Here is a 16222-nt window from a genome sequence, read left to right as displayed (position 1 = left end):
CTGTTAAATCTGCTGTAATCTACAAATCAAATGTAGTACATTGATTTCATCGGTAATGGTTTCATGGACGTCCTGCAGGGAATGGAAAAGTAAGCAGCTGTGCGGCAGCAGAGGGCAGCTTCACAGCACTGACAGGCCTCCTGGAGGTGGAGCCATTGCACTTTTCCTGTATCTCCACAAGTGATGGCACACGTGTGGAGCGGGATGACGCCAGCATGTTTACTGGTAAACATAATTGTTACTTCTCCCCTGACTTTGGCTTAATAATACAGCGTTTATTCCATCAATAATTTTTTTCCTGATTCTGTCACTGCTTGACTTCAGTGAGTACATTTGGCGTTACTCCCACGGTGGGTAGCCTGTCAACCGGCACGGTGGGTGAAGCCTCTACAGCACTGAGCTCTGCAGCCCAGGTCGCCCTCCAGTCGTTGTCTCACGCCATGGTGTCAGCAGAGCAGCAGCTTCAAGTCCTGCAGGAGAAACAGCAGCAGCTGCTGAAGCTTCAGCAGCAGGTGAAACAGGTTATTTTCTACAATTAACATTTTTCACATTCCTCTTTTCCAGTTATTGATTATGTATAAATCTTGCTTGGTCATCATGTTTTTGGTATGAGTGTGCTATTTTTTATATATAGGAAACTTTAATAAAAAATTGAAATTGCAATGCAGTTTAAAGAGAAGTGAGGTTCACAGACAAAAAAGATCTAAAATAATTCACAAAGCAGCTTCTGGCTTGTACTGCACATCACACAGTTGATGAGTAGAGAGGATCAAAGTGCCGAATTTATCTTTAGGAGTACTGCCCTTGACCCTGCGATAACTACTGGTCAGATTTTTTTTAATGTGCTGGCTAACAAGTAGCCCTTTTACCTCTGCTCACGACAGAAGGCCAAGCTGGAGGCCAAGCTGCATCAGACGACCTCTGCAGCAGCTGCTGCTGCCTCTAGTGTGGGACCCATCCACAACTCTGTGCCTTCCAACCAATCGGCTCCAGGCTTTTTCATTCACCCCTCTGATGTCATTCCCCCAACACCAAAAACCACACCTCTGTTCATGACCCCCCCTCTCACACCACCAAATGAGGCAGTGTCAGCAGCCTTCAGCGCTGAGCTGGCTCATCTCTTCCCAGGCTCCATGATGGACCCTGGCCCTGTCAACTTGGCCGCACACAAGAACACTCAGAAGGCTAAGCCGGTTAGTAGTATTCAGCCTGATGCTTGGCAGATAACAAGTACCAGTTGCTCAATGACAACTACTGTAGCTCCTGGTTGATTAAAAATGTGATTAGAATCATACAATATATAAATGGAATTGTACTTTTTATCCAGAAAATGAAAAGGTCTCTGTATTTGATTTAACTTTTTTTGCTTCAGAACCCCATGGGCAGCGGTTTGGCATTGGCCATTTCCCAAGCTTCTCATTTCCTGCAACCTCCTCCACACCAGTCTATCATCATTGAGCGGATGCACTCTGGTATGTCATAGTAATGAAATAAACATTAGTGTTTCATAATTTTCAGTGGGAAAAACACAGCCTTGAAAACCATCAAAGTAAACTGACTGTCCATACCTTTTGCTGCTTACAAGTAGAAGTAATCACATCTCTTCTTCATTCTCCCCCTTATTCTGTTCAGGAGCTCGACGCTTTGTCACGCTGGACTTTGGGCGTCCTGTGCTGCTGACTGATGCCCTGATCCCAACCTGTGGCGACCTTGCGTCTCTGTCCATAGATATTTGGACTCTGGGTGAAGAGGTTGATGGCCGTAGGCTGGTGGTGGCCACTGACATCAGCACCCACTCCCTCATTCTGCACGACCTGCTGCCACCACCTGTCTGCAGATTCATGAAGGTCTGTTTACTTTTGGTTTCCGCTTGTCATCAGATAGGAGAAGACAGGAGGAGAAGGCAACATAGAATTGACAATACAATTCTTTCAAGGTGGTAGTCAAAGGGAGGCAGGTGGAAGTTTTTGCCTTTTGGGGTGTAGTTTGATGTTCCTGACAAAATGCTGTTCTCTTCATTTGCTCTTTGGAACTCACAGATCACTGTGATTGGGCGCTATGGGAGCACCAATGCCCGTGCAAAGATTCCACTGGGGTTCTACTATGGCCACACTTACATCTTGCCATGGGAAAGCGAGCTTAAGTTGATGCATGATCCTCTGCGGGGTGAGAGTGAGGCGGCAAGTCAGCCAGATGTGGATCAGCACTTGACTATGATGGTGGCACTGCAAGAGGATATCCAGTGCAGGTATGGCTACTGTAGAATGAATCCATCGCTACTTTGATATTCTAAATACATTTCCAGTTTGTTGCTATTGAAATGGAGAAATTACCTGGCCTCAGTGGGCTATGGCTTACTGCCAGATAATTACCTTTCCACTTCGGGCATCATGCCTTATCCTTGTGTTGTCTTCTAGGTACAATCTAGCTTGCCATCGGCTGGAGACCCTCCTCCAGAACATTGACCTGCCACCGCTTAACAGTGCTAACAATGCCCAGTACTTTTTGCGGAAGCCTGACAAGGTTGTGGAGGAGGACCAGCGTGTTTTCTCAGCCTACCAGGACTGCATCCAGCTGCAGCTACAACTGAACCTGGCTCACCACGCTGTTCAGCGGCTTCGTGTGTCATTGGGTGCCAGCCGCAAGGTTCTCCCCACAGCTGGAGCTGTAGAGGCACAAGAGCTAGTCAACAACTCTTCAACAGAGCAGCTGAGGACCATCATCCGCTATCTGCTGGACACACTACTGAGCCTTTTGCACTCCAACAATGGTGAGGACACATCTTGTGTTGGTGGTCTGTGTAGTGTGTGTGTGTGTATGTGCACTGAAGCACTGTATAACCAGAGTGCTACTTGACATTTTCTGGATCTTGTAGTAATCCTCTGCAAGACATTGGTGTTGGTCTTTATTATCAAACCACATCTGAGATTCTAAAGGCTGCATTTCCCATTTTCCCATTTCATTTTATTTCATCTTCAGTTCACAGCGAGTTATCTGAGGACACGTATAATGAATGTAAGCAATGCACAACAACTGTACATGGTCATTTTTCTGTAGCCAAAATAGTGCAAACATCTTACAATGTCATGGTCATTGTATTTTGTTATCCAAACTTTGTTTATTTCATTTCAAATGATTCACAGTAAAATACTGTCATATTTGATGGTGATTGGCTCATTGGGGGCCGTCATACGATTTAGGGAATGGATATCAGACATACAATGGTCTTGAGTGACTTGTTTTTCTTCTCAGTTCATCCAGAGAAAGATAGACAGCTCTCATGCTCCATTGTTGCACTTTCGTCACACAATCACTACAGTGTTTAAGTTTTAATTTAGGTTGCTTGCCTTCACTCCTTCTCATGGCACTATATCTGCTTTCAGGCCACTCTGTACCCTCTGTGCTCCAGAGCACCTTCCATGCCCAGGCCTGTGAAGAGCTCTTTAAGCACCTTTGCATAAGCGGAACACCTAAGATTCGCTTGCATGCCGGTCTGCTGTTGGTGCAGCTCTGTGGAGGTGAGCGCTGGTGGGGTCAGTTCCTCTCCAATGTACTGCAGGAACTCTACAACTCTGAACAACTGCTGATCTTCCCCCAGGACAGGTGAGCAGTCACATTCCATATTGGGACAGTTTGCGTTATCTGTTTCTGCACTACAAGTTAGAAGGAGTTAGATAGTAGGAGCTTAAACAACAGCACATTGCATATTCATTGTCATTGTCTCTTTGATAAACCTGGTATTCTCCTACACAAGTTTAATTTACTTTTATACCCATGGTGTGTGATATTAACCCCATATCTCTCTCATCCCAGGGTGTTTATGCTTCTGTCCTGCCTTGGCCAAAGATCGTTAAGCAACAGTGGTGTGTTGGAGGGCCTCCTTAACCTTCTAGACAGCCTGCTGTCTCCACTTCAGCAGCCACTAGCAGCTGCCCAGCGCAGGACTGAAGGTAAGGGAGCAGTTTTGAATATGTATATAACACAAACCTTTTTCAGTTTTCTTTTCGGCAGGTTACTTTAAATTGATTTGGCTTTACTAGTCTCGGAATATTTGGAATGTCATGAAATTCTAAGAGTTGCATCCCAGACTGGGAGTCATTTGATTTGTACAATTTGTTGTCAAATGCTGTAACAGTTCATACTGTGTGTGAATGTGTTTTGAAGGTGTTTTGGATATCCCAATGATCAGCTGGGTAGTGATGCTGGTTTCCAGACTGTTGGACTATGTAGCAAGTATTGAAGACGAGGCCTCAGGTGGCAAGAAACTTGGTGGAAAGGATCGGGAAAGATCTTTCACAGGTATGCCAAGTGGATTACAGGTCAGGTTTCTGCGATGTCTCCGGAGAATTCACAATGCCATTTTATAATTTTTGTGCAATGAAGTTAGATTAGATTACATTTTGATTATTTGAATTTTGTCATTTTTTAACAGTATTTTTTCCTCTTCCAGGTATTCAGTGGAGCTTTATTAACAACAGCCTTCAGTCTCAGAACTCCAGCAGATCAACTAAAAGCAACAGCAGCCTGGACCGACTCTATTCACGCAAGATCCGCAAACAGCTTGTCCACCACAAACAGGTAACTGTGTCCCATTCCAACACCAACACAACTACTATCGCCCATGAAGAAATGAGCTTTTGAATGCAAGGGCGCATACCAAAAATGACAACATTACCAGAAAATTGCCTAAATTACACCACTGGAAAAATCTACTGTCTGAAGAAAAGGTAATGTGCAGTTCTTATATTTATCATGACCTTTTTATTGTAGCAGTTAAATCTATTGAAAGCAAAACAGAAAGCTTTGGTGGAGCAAATTGAGAAGGAGAAGATCCAGAGCAACAAAGGCTCCTCCTACAAACTGCTGGTGGAGCAAGCCAAGCTAAAGCAAGCCACATCCAAGGTAAGTTATTATACACATATACGCTTAGCATATCAATTACTCAGCTTCCGAGTATTACGCCTCATACAGATGAATCTGCATAGAAATCTACCATAAGTAGGATGTAGCGTTGGTGTTTAATTTCAGCAGAGTAAATGTCACAGGATCCATAACTGCCTCTTACAGCACTTTAAAGACCTGATGCGATTGCGGCGTACAGCCGAGTGGCCTCGCTCCACATTGGACACAGAAACCACGACAGCCAAAGAAGCCCCAGAAGTTGAGCCTTTGCCTTTTACTCTGGCTCATGAACGTTGCATATCTGTGGTGCAAAAGCTGGCCCTCTTCCTGCTGTCAATGGACTTCACCTGCCATGCTGACCTGCTGCTCTTTGTCTGCAAGGTAACAATTGCTGTGTGCATAAGTTTTAATTAAACTTTCCATTCTACAAATGCTGCTTCTTCAACAGTGGTGTCTATGTGTCATAGAGAAGCAGCATGATTTCATTCCAGCTTTGTCCACCAATTAGTTTCTTGCGTCCTCGCTATTAAAATTACTTTCCCAGTGTTTGTGTGGAATGGAAATTGGCGGACATAATGCTCTCCCAAGAGGGTGTTGATCAAGGTACACATGAAGGTTTCCTCATTTCCAATTTCGTAGGTCCTTGCCAGAATAGCGAATGCCACAAGACCCACAATCCACCTGTGTGAAGTGGTGTCTGAGCATCAGCTTGAGCGGCTGCTGCTCCTGCTGGTGGGGACAGACTTCAATCGGGGGGACATCTCCTGGGGCGGTGCCTGGGCACAGTACTCCCTCACTTGTATGCTACAGGACATCTTGGCAGGTTTGTATTGTTTTGGCTTACTTTCGGGTCTGCACTGACCTGCTATTTTGGTTTTACCATGCTGTATTGTATTGACATTGCTCGTAAATATAAAAAATGTTCTGCCTATAGGTGAACTACTGTCACCAGGCTCCCTCGATGTCATGGATGAGGTGGTGATAGGTGACGAGGCTGGTGCGTCATCCTCCTCAGCGGGAGTTGACCCAGATGACTCCTTGCCCCAACCGGTACCCATCCCCCTGGTAGAGAGCATTGATGAGGCCCTTGTGCCTGATATCATTGCAGGTACTGCTGGGACTCCCTCCGTTTTCCAAAGTGCGTTGGTAGTCTTCACTTTAACTTCACTTCTGTTTTTCCTTTTAGTTTGACATAGTTTCCTTTCTTGAAATTTAGTTTTGTCGTTGTAGGATAAGATGGATTATCATGACTATTACTGTTGTTGTTATTGTTACAGTCGTTACATGACCTGCTTAATTGCACGCTAGCATATGGCATCATTCTCACTTAAATTTGGCAGAAGAACACACATGACCCTAATTTGGTCAATGCTATTCACTTTATCTAACTGCACTGTTATACAGCTGGATGGAATCTGATCAGTCAAGCTGTTGTCTGGATTCCTTCCTGTAAAAAGCTAATGGCTTGTTTAGTAATATTGTAACTGCTCAGTAAGAAAGGCAGTTGTGACTTTTTATTTCTTGTATTTTTCTTTCTTTCTTGCTTGGCAATATTAAAGCTGTTTTCGTTATCCAAAGGTGCCCCACCTCTATCATCTTTGGAAAAAGATAAAGACATAGACTTTGACTTACTGCAAGACCTGATGGATGTTGATATTGATCCTTTAGATATTGATTTGGAAAAAGACCCACTTGCTGCCAAAGTATTTAAGGTATGTTGAATATCAATCTTTGCTCTATTCTTTCTCTTTTATTCTGTCATTATTTCAACTTGGATTGTGTGTACTTTCCCTAAGCACAACTTCCCACAAGTCCTTTATACTACTATTTAATACTAGCCTTAAATTTTATATAATTCTCTTAAATTATGTATGTACCGTAGTTGTTCACCCAATCCCGCAAGGCTTTTGTCAACGTATCGTTTTTACAACTTGATAAATGAGGTCAGATTTGTTTTCATGCTCATATTCAACGGTCAGTTGTGAATATCTTTAGAAACACAGAGGATACAAAGCTTCAAGTACTTAACAAGTTTTTTTGCAATTCCCGTTCAACTTTTAACAATTTGCAGGCTGTGTACTTGACTAGTTAAATTGAATGGATCACAGCCCGGTAAGGTAAAGTGATTCCTCTGTTTTGTTTTAAAGAAAACATGAAGTGTGTCTGCAATGGAGGATGTTGTATGTAAGGTCCTCCTCAGGGGAATAGAATACCAGCAGTCAAGAGCTCTGATTGAGCCTCTTCGACGGGATGATAAAAGCATAATGGGTGGAGTGGAACCCACTGTTCAAATTACTGCAAGTAATGGCACTATAGTCATGTTTCTTATTTCCTCCATTTCATGTCCATTTGCAGCCTATAAGCAGCACCTGGTATGACTACTGGGGAGCTGACTATGGCACATACGGGTACAACCCCTACATCGGCGGGGTTGGCATTCCAGTGTCCAAACCTCCAGTAGCAGTTGAAAAGCCTGGGTCACAGAGTCTCTCAGTCTCTGTGTCACAAGGTAAGTGGAGAATAAAGTGTGTGTGTGTGTGTGTGTGTGTGTGTGTGTGTGTGTGTGTGTGTGTGTGTGTGTGTGTGTGTGTGTGTGTGTGTGTGTGTGTGTGTGTGTGTGTGTGTGTGTGTGTGTGTGTGTGTGTGTGTGTGTGTGTGTGTGTGTGTGTGTGTGTGTGTGTGTGTGTGTGTGCATATTTATATAAATGTTTGCATATAATTTTTTTGTATGCATTTCATTGTCTGTTTACTCCTTCTTTGTTAGATTTAATTGCAAATGCATCAGCCATCAATTACGTTTACGCAACAAGAATGGAACCTTTTGCAGATTATATTTTGAAGTTATGTGTTTAAAAAGGGGAAAACTGTCACCAACACTTGCCCTTTTGCCTCTGCACCTCACAGCCCTGGATGCTCGTCTGGAAGTGGGTCTGGAACAGCAGGCCGAACTGATGTTGAAGATGATGGCAACACTTCAGGCTGACTCCATCCTACAAGCCCTCACCTCAACCTCATCTACAGGTGACTGATCATTCACTGCTTCCCTGTTGGCAGTTTATGTTGCTGTTCAATTATCGACTTTATTTATTTATGGTATTGTCTGTTTTTGTGCTCAATCTCTTGTCTTGTTTCTCAGTCAACCAGACCTCCAATGGGACAGACGACTCCCTGTTGAGGGCTCTACATGGAGGAGGCTCTCCTCCAAGCAGCAGTTTGATGATCCAACCTTCCTCCATCCCAATGCTGAGTGCTTGCTTCAACAAACTTTTCTCCATGCTCCAAGTCCACCATGTCCAGGTAGGACCTGTCAATGTAAATTAGTTTGTAGTGTAGCATGAGAGGAATTAAAAAATAAAATTGGAACAGGATTTGAAAACTTAAAAAAATACAAGATATATATTTCCAATGTATGCTGCTAATGCAGTAACATATTTTTACGTTGGATTTTCCGTTATGGTCCATGACTATGATTTTATGTTATGGTCTATGTCCCTGTCCACCCGCTCCCTCTTCACAGCTTGGTATTTGGGAAACAGTGGAGGTAATGAATTGGAATCCCCTCTCCCTGTGATATGTGTGTTTGTGTGTTTATGTAAAACTGTTACCTTTTACAGACATGGCATAGTTATGATTTATGTTCATCTAGTGTGTGTAGTGATAATGGTTATGATGATGACTAATAGGTTGAACGTCTTACAGAGTAACCCAAACACCAGAAATTCTGTGAAGGTTCCAAAATTATTCTGGAACAACACAGGAAAAGTATGACGAAAAGTACAGAGCACGATACAGACTATCATATGCAGTCATTGAATAGTATATGCAAATTTGTGTATAAATGTATTTTTCTATAAGGAATCGGGCACAATTTTTACCAAACACCAGAAATGCTATTGATTCGTTATGCAGGTAAACCAACTAAGTATTTTGGTGTTTTTATAGCCGACATCTCCTTTCCCCAGACAATTGTCCGAAATCAGGCGTGGATAATAACTGATGTCACTATATACATCACATACTTATTGGTTGCATCTCCACCATTGAGTAGATGTTAACAGGACATCATCAAACAGGTTATCATCATAATGACTGTTGTTATAAATTCACTTGAGGTGAACTCGTACACTTTTATAATTCATTGTTGTAATGTGTAGCTCAACAAAAGACAACTGATAAGATGCAAACAAACACAGGCTCATGTGACGCAATATGGTGATATGGGATTGGTTATCCCTTCTTTACAAAATGCATCTATATTTTGATTATTTTATTGCTTTCCCATAGTGGGAAAACCTTGGGACAGAATAATAGATTGATCCATCAGTCCATAGATTGACGAATAAGCATATCTGACAGCACATCCAACAGAAATTTTGTAATGGCTAATGATTTGTTGTCAGTGTATGTAGTGTGTGTGTGTGTTTTTTTCCTTCCACTGATGAGATATTTGGTCCTTTAGCTGGAGTCCCTGCTGCAGCTCTGGTTAACACTGAGCCTCAACACTTGTTCTGGAGGTAGCGAAGAGAGCGGATCTGACATCTTCCTGTTCAATGCCAGCCGAGTGCCCACCATCCCTCTCAACCAAGGTCAGGACCAATTACAGTCCATTTTAATTACAGAAAGTGGGTCTGAGTGCCCATACCTCATTGCTTTGTACACGTTAGAGCACTCCTTCACAACACTTGCAGCCACCATTTTGCTTTCCATGCTTGCTAATCTTACATAGGTTTCTACACATCTCTCCAGTCCTCTATTATATGGTCCAACAATTTTGCTAATTATTTGGACTCTCATGAAACTATTGGTCAACATTTCATATGAAATCTTTTGATTGGTTTTGAAGAGATAAAATGTAATTGCTTCACACGAACATAAACATGTGATTTATATTTTTGTATACTAACTTTCTTTTTTTGCATGTGTCCAGCATCCATCAGCAGTTTCTTAACGGTGCTTGCGTGGTATCCCAACACCTCGCTACGAACATGGTGTCTGGTGCTGCACTCTCTCACCCTGATGACCAACATGTCAGCCTGCGGTCAGTACTTTGGTGTCTCATCAACCTTTGTAAAATGTCATAGAACTCAATTAGAGACATGCTCTCGAATTAATTAATGTGCCTTGAGAGCCTCTTTGCCTGTAATAGCCAAAGATGAACGAGGTTTAGTACATGCATAAGTATGACATCATTGTTGTAACTGTTAGTTAAGATGAGATCACATCACCATTATCGTTTATTTAAGTGAGCCTTTGAGCCTGATACTGTTATAAGTGAAATTGGAAGCCACACTGCAGTTATACACTGGATTTTGTAATTGCGGGTTTTGGAAATAAACAATACCAAGGGAGGTTACCCAATCTCATTGTGCACATTACAAGCGCTGTTGCAAAAGGTACCTAAGAAGTGACGCATATATGTCAAAGAGGACGATGATGAACCGTTGCATTAACCATGGTATTTGTATTCCATGCTGTGGACTTCAATAATCCTATATGAAGTTATTTTATATTTATCAACTGTGTTTGATTTTCCAGCCTCCGGCAATGGGATGAGCAGTCAGGAAAGCACAGCACAGCAAATGGTGTCTGATCCTACCCTTGTGCATGTCTTGGTTCGCTTCCTCTCTGGGACCAGCACCAATGGCACGAGCCAGCACAGCTCCCAGGTGGGGCCTACCGCCACGCAGGCCATGCATGAGTTCCTGAGCCGACTGCAGGTCCACCTCTCTTCCACCTGTCCACAGATGTTCAGCGAGTTCCTGCTCAAACTCATGCACATCCTGTCTACTGAGAGGTAGTTCATTTTTACATCACCTACAAAATGAATGCCTGTAATAGCTGTACAACAAATGGTCTGATTTAACTAATTGAAAAAATCCTTACCACTTCAGGGGCCCGTTTCAGTCAGGCCAGGGTCCGCTTGATGCCCAGGTGAAGCTGCTGGACTTCACTCTAGAGCAGAACTTTGAGGTGGTGTCAGTTGCCACCATCTCCTCTGTCATCGAGTCCATCACATTCCTGGTTCACCACTACATCACCTGCTCTGACAAGGTTGTTTCACGCAGTGGCTCAGACGGCTCCGTTGGTGCCCGGGCTTGTTTTGGTGGCCTGTTCGCCAATATCATCCGGCCGGGTGACGCCAAGGCTGTCTGCGGTGAGACCACACGTGACCAGTTGATGTTTGATCTCCTCAAACTGGTCAATGTGCTGGTGCAGCTCCCTTTATCTGGGGACAGAGAATTCAGTGGACGGCTGCCACCTGCTGGCAGTGGGGCTGATAGCAGCGTGTCGGATGAAGAGAAGGTCTGTGGCAGCAAAGAGAGCGTGGCTGGAGGATCTACGTCCAGCCAGGGCCCGCCTACAGGTGTGGCAGACCTGGTCTTAGCCAATCAGCAGATAATGAGTCAAATTTTGTCAGCACTGGGTCAGTGTAACAGCAGTGCCATGGCCATGATCATAGGTAAGACATGAGATGGAGTTAAAATAAAAAAATAAACAAAGAAAATATTTACCAAAAATATTTCAGTTGAATTTTGAATGTAGCTGAGCCCACAATTTTCTCTCGTCTGAAGGAGCCAGTGGTCTCCACCTGACCAAGCATGAGAACTTCCACGGTGGCCTGGATGCCATCTCAGTGGGTGACGGCCTCTTCACCATCCTCACCACCCTCAGCAAGAGGGCCAGCTCGGTCCAGGTCATGTTACAGCCCATCCTCACATATATGGCCTGTGGCTACATGGGCCGACAGGTGAGCAGTGGTTCAGTTTATAAGTGCCCACTCCGAAATCCCAAATTTTCTCTGGTCTCTAATATCTGTGCATCGTGTTACATTTTACAGGGATCTCTGTCTACCTGTCAGCTCTCTGAGCCGCTGCTGTGGTTCATCCTTCGAGTATTGGACACCAGCGAGGCTTTAAAGGCCTTCCATGATATGGGTAAGTGTACTTTTTGTCTGATCTTATCTTATGGGATCCGTATCTATGAAAATAAAGTAGAGAGTTTGTGTGTCTGTAATAAAATATCATATAATATAACTCACAGCACTTTATTAAGTGTTGATTTTTTTCACACACTATAATTTATCAAACCATTACTTCCTTGTCCCTTACCAGGTGGCGTACAATTAATCTGTAACAACATGGTGACGAGCACCCGGGCCATTGTGAACACAGCACGCAGCATGGTTTCCACCATCATGAAGTTCTTGGATTCAGGTCCTGGAAAGGCATCAGATGGCAACCTCAAAGCGCGTGTGATGACCTCAGAGCCAGACAATGCTGAAGGACTCCACAACTTTGCCCCCTTAGGTACTTAAGATATTTCATACCTCACTTTAATTAACTCAAATACAATGGAACAATGTTACATATATAAATGACCATCACATTGTCCTATTTCAGGCACCATCACATCCAGCAGCCCCACAGCACAGCCAGCAGAGGTTCTACTCCAGGCCACACCTCCTCACCGCCGCGCTCGCTCTGCCGCCTGGTCCTACATCTTTTTGCCAGAGGAGGCATGGTGTGATCTCACTATCCACCTTCCTGCTGCTGTGTTGCTGAAGGAGCTCCACATCCAGCCACACCTGGCTTCCCTGGCCAGTAAGTAGCTGTGTTGCTTTCAACAGTTGGTGTCCCTCATTTCTTTATACTTCTCACTTTGTTAGCCAATTTGACTAGACAGTATAAACATTCACGTTGTTGAATAGTTGCGTTATGTTTGTTTTTTTCCAACAAAACCTTTTTTATATCTTATATAATTGCTCATCCTTTACTTTACTTGTCTTGTCCTTAACAACTAGCCTGCCCATCATCTGTTTCGGTGGAGATCAGTGCTGATGGGGTCAACATGTTACCACTCTCCACGCCAGTTATCACCAGTGGTCTCACTTATATCAAGATCCAGCTAGTGAAAGCAGAGGTTGCATCAGCCATTTGCCTGAGGCTGCACCGGCCTCGTGATGCCAGCACCTTGGGCCTATCTCAGATCAAACTCCTGGGGCTGACTGCATTTGGTAACACCTCATCCGCAACTGTCAACAATCCATTCCTGCCGTCTGAGGACCAGGTCTCCAAAACCAGGTACTAGTTTTCTCTATATGATCTATTTAACGCAGAAAGACGTTTTCACATAATGCGCACTTTTCACTTTGAACCTTTTCCTTTCCGCCTTGCAGCATTGGTTGGTTGCGTCTGCTCCATCATTGCTTAACCCACGTCAGTGACCTGGAAACCATGATGGCTAGTGCTGCAGCCCCCACTGCAAACCTGCTGCAGACCTGTGCGGCCCTTCTCATGTCACCCTACTGCGGCATGCACTCACCCAACATTGAAGCTGTGCTGGTGAAAATTGGCCTGCAGTCAACACGCATTGGACTCAAGCTAATTGATATTCTGCTGAGGAACTGTGCAGCCTCTGGCACCGACCCTGCTAGTAAGTCACCCACAGGCGGCAGGAGATTTGCACTGAGCTTTGCCACTGACATTTGCAGTGACGTAAACATTCTTAACTGAAATTGGCTAATTGAAACTAGGTCAAAATATATGACTTCTTTGTGGAAAAAGCTGATAAATATGTATCAATAGCACTACCTTTTCTTACCTTTGCTTTTCTTACTTTGTACAGATTTGAATAGTCCTCTGCTCTTCGGGAGACTAAATGGCCTCTCCTCAGATTCCACCATAGACATTCTCTACCAGCTGGGGACTACACAGGACACTGGAACCAAAGACAGGTATTTGAAACATTCAGATTTTACCTCAAGTTACCTCAAACTGTCCTTAATGTCAATTTGATTTACAACTTCCTTGTAATAATGATCACGAGCAATGAGAAGCTGTTTTTCTGTCAAGGTGATTTTCCAGACAGACTCATAAGCTGACAGTAAAATGTGTCCTTTCCATCTCCTTATCCATGTTTCACTGTCATATAAGAGTGTTTGTAGCATATAAATTATAGTGAGACTCGCACTGAGGAGCTACTCTCTCGCGTCTTGTGTTTCTCAAAGTGCTCTGAAATGAATGTGTTAAAGCAGCAAAGTCAGTTTTGTCTGTTTGGTTTCACTCGTGGATCTTTTCACACTCCAGGATCCAGGCTCTTCTCCAGTGGGTCCATGATTCTTCAAGGGTTGCGGCTCACAGACTTAGTGGTCCCATTGGCTACACCGGTGCATCCTCTTCATCTGCTTCATCGAGGGAGTATGGCCTCCTCATGCCATCACCCTCCCACCTCCATTGTGTGGCAGCCATCTTGTGGCACAGCTATGAGCTACCTGTTGACTACGACCTCCCAGCGTTGCTCAACAGAGAACTCTTTGAGTGAGTCACAGTCTTTTCCAAAGATACAGAGGCAGTACTTGAATGAAAATGAATAGCTCACAGGAACAAGGAAATCTTGCCAATATCTACTTGTCCTCATTACAAGTGAAGTTTATATGATTATATAGGGTCCATAATAAGTGACCATTCTATTGTCCAGTTCCAAATGGAAACAGATTTGATGGTATACTCTGCACTCTTGAGTAGAGATCAGCTTGATCCTATCTTTCCAGAAAGCTGTCCAACCATTAATTAATAATGATCTCTTAAGTTTCAGATGATGAAGACCTTATGGCGCTGCTTTTAATAAATACAATTTAATTTGCCTTCAGTCTATCTTAGTGTCTGGTTATTTACATGTGTTTTATGCCCATGGTCTACTAACAATAAACTGTCACTTGTTCTTCCTTTCCTGCAGACTGCTATATAACTGGTCGATGTCGCTGCCTTGTAACTTGGTGCTGAAGAAGGCCGTTGACAGCCTGCTGTGCTCCATGTGCCACATACACCCCAGCTATTTCTCCCTGCTGATGTCCTGGATGGGAATCGTTTCAGTACCAAGCGCCAGCCACTCTCAGGCCCAGCATCGACGCCTCGCTATGACTGATGATGGCAAAAAGCAGCATGATGCCAACACCAACGCTGCAGGACTCACTGATGATTCAAAGCATGCAAGACCCCCTATTAATTTATCTGAATCACAGCTAACCACACTTGCAGCTGCCTCCCAGTCACCAGGAGCTATAGAGCAGTTGTTGGACTCTGGTTTACCTTCCTTACTGGTCCGTAGCCTGGCCCAACTATGTGTTGGTCTCCTAGCAAGTGCTGACCTCCCTCTGCCTGCAGCTCAGGCAGATCGTCGACACCACCACCACTACCACGCATCTTCGCACAATCGGCCACCTCTTGCAGCAGAGCTGGCGGCGCCTGTGCTACGCTTCCTTACAGAAGTAGGCAACAGTCATGCAATGAAAGACTGGTTGGGGGGACCAGAGGTCAACCCACTGTGGACAGCCCTTCTTTTCCTGCTGTGCCACTCCAGTGCCAGTGCTAGCTCCAGTGCCAATGCAGGTTGTCAACCTTTGGGAGCTGGGTCAGCATCCTGTCCCCCACCACCACAGCCTCAGGCTTCTGGGTCTCGGTTCTCTTTGACATCTTCTGGACAGCCGGGAGGGCTCACCACCCAGCAGAGGACAGCTCTGGAGAATGCCACCGTGGCCTTCTTCCTCCAGTGTATCTCCTGCCACCCCAACAACCAGCGGCTCATGGCACAGGTTGGATATCAGGATTTTGGCTCAGACTAATGCGCTTTACCTAAAATCTTGCTTAAGCTTTTTTTTCTTTGATTGATATTTATTGTTCATTAATTAACCTGTACATATCTGATTATTAATTTACATTTTCACACACATCATTTGAGCATTAAACTCTTTCACAGGTAAAGTAGTAGACTAACCACCTATGTTAAATTGCACATGAACATTTATTTTGATTGTAGTGTTTTTGGCAATTGGTTTGGTACCTCAAAATAAGTCTCTTTCCATATTAGTCTGTGACTGATTTAAAGATGGTCTTGTCCCGCTGCAGGTTCTCTGTGAGCTCTTCCAGTCCGCGCCCCAGCGAGGCAATGTGCCCATCTCTGGAAATATCTCGGGCTTCATTCGAAGGCTTTTCCTGCAGCTCATGCTAGAGGATGAGAAGGTCACCGTCTTCTTACAGTCTCCTTGTCCAGTAAGTAAATCTCTCTATTGTTGTCCCTCACCTAATTTTCCAAGATGGGAAGGCAGCACATCAAGTTAATCAGCTCCATGTAACTTTTGACCCATTCCTCATTTGTATAATTAACAGTTCCGTAAAGATAAGCGCTGGCAGGTTGGAGGGCACTTGTCAGTTCCATCAAAAGCCCTATAGAGTATTGAGGTCAAAGCTGATAATGGGAAAGGGTCCTTTGATTTGAAAAGGTGGTGGTTTAAGTAACTGCATGGGCTGAATGTGGTGATGAC

General features: G+C 44.1%; 1 protein-coding gene across 8 annotated transcripts in view; it reads left to right on the top strand.

The window, feature by feature from the left end:
* birc6 (baculoviral IAP repeat containing 6) overlaps positions 1–16222 on the top strand; it is a 79162-nt gene that overhangs the window by 15211 nt on the left and 47729 nt on the right. Inside the window, exons 23-56 of one of the 8 annotated variants that reach the window (XM_076164320.1) lie at positions 79–225; positions 325–512; positions 888–1193; positions 1373–1472; positions 1633–1847; positions 2040–2248; positions 2418–2770; positions 2980–3015; positions 3384–3603; positions 3814–3950; positions 4165–4299; positions 4451–4578; positions 4771–4902; positions 5068–5283; positions 5542–5725; positions 5837–6040; positions 6481–6614; positions 7258–7411; positions 7807–7923; positions 8039–8199; positions 9362–9488; positions 9830–9940; positions 10438–10696; positions 10794–11362; positions 11475–11650; positions 11741–11837; positions 12015–12209; positions 12303–12503; positions 12704–12983; positions 13079–13335; positions 13528–13636; positions 13989–14219; positions 14638–15493; positions 15807–15950. In XM_076164320.1, the coding sequence (XP_076020435.1) occupies positions 79–225; positions 325–512; positions 888–1193; positions 1373–1472; positions 1633–1847; positions 2040–2248; positions 2418–2770; positions 2980–3015; positions 3384–3603; positions 3814–3950; positions 4165–4299; positions 4451–4578; positions 4771–4902; positions 5068–5283; positions 5542–5725; positions 5837–6040; positions 6481–6614; positions 7258–7411; positions 7807–7923; positions 8039–8199; positions 9362–9488; positions 9830–9940; positions 10438–10696; positions 10794–11362; positions 11475–11650; positions 11741–11837; positions 12015–12209; positions 12303–12503; positions 12704–12983; positions 13079–13335; positions 13528–13636; positions 13989–14219; positions 14638–15493; positions 15807–15950 (7088 nt within the window). Of the gene's footprint in view, positions 1–78; positions 226–324; positions 513–884; positions 1194–1372; positions 1473–1632; positions 1848–2039; positions 2249–2417; positions 2771–2979; positions 3016–3383; positions 3604–3813; positions 3951–4164; positions 4300–4450; positions 4579–4770; positions 4903–5067; positions 5284–5541; positions 5726–5836; positions 6041–6480; positions 6615–7257; positions 7412–7806; positions 7924–8038; positions 8200–9361; positions 9489–9829; positions 9941–10437; positions 10697–10793; positions 11363–11474; positions 11651–11740; positions 11838–12014; positions 12210–12302; positions 12504–12703; positions 12984–13078; positions 13336–13527; positions 13637–13988; positions 14220–14637; positions 15494–15806; positions 15951–16222 lie in introns of all 8 variants that reach the window. The other 7 variants (XM_076164311.1, XM_076164360.1, XM_076164327.1 and 4 more) reach the window with 7 other exon arrangements.

The sequence above is a fragment of the Genypterus blacodes genome, unplaced genomic scaffold (assembly GCF_046128005.1).
Source record: "Genypterus blacodes isolate CSIRO-AG114 ecotype Tasmania unplaced genomic scaffold, CSIRO-AGI_Gbla_v1 ptg000012l_1, whole genome shotgun sequence".
Taxonomy (NCBI): domain Eukaryota; kingdom Metazoa; phylum Chordata; class Actinopteri; order Ophidiiformes; family Ophidiidae; genus Genypterus; species Genypterus blacodes.
This window is presented reverse-complemented; position numbering and strand designations above follow the sequence as displayed.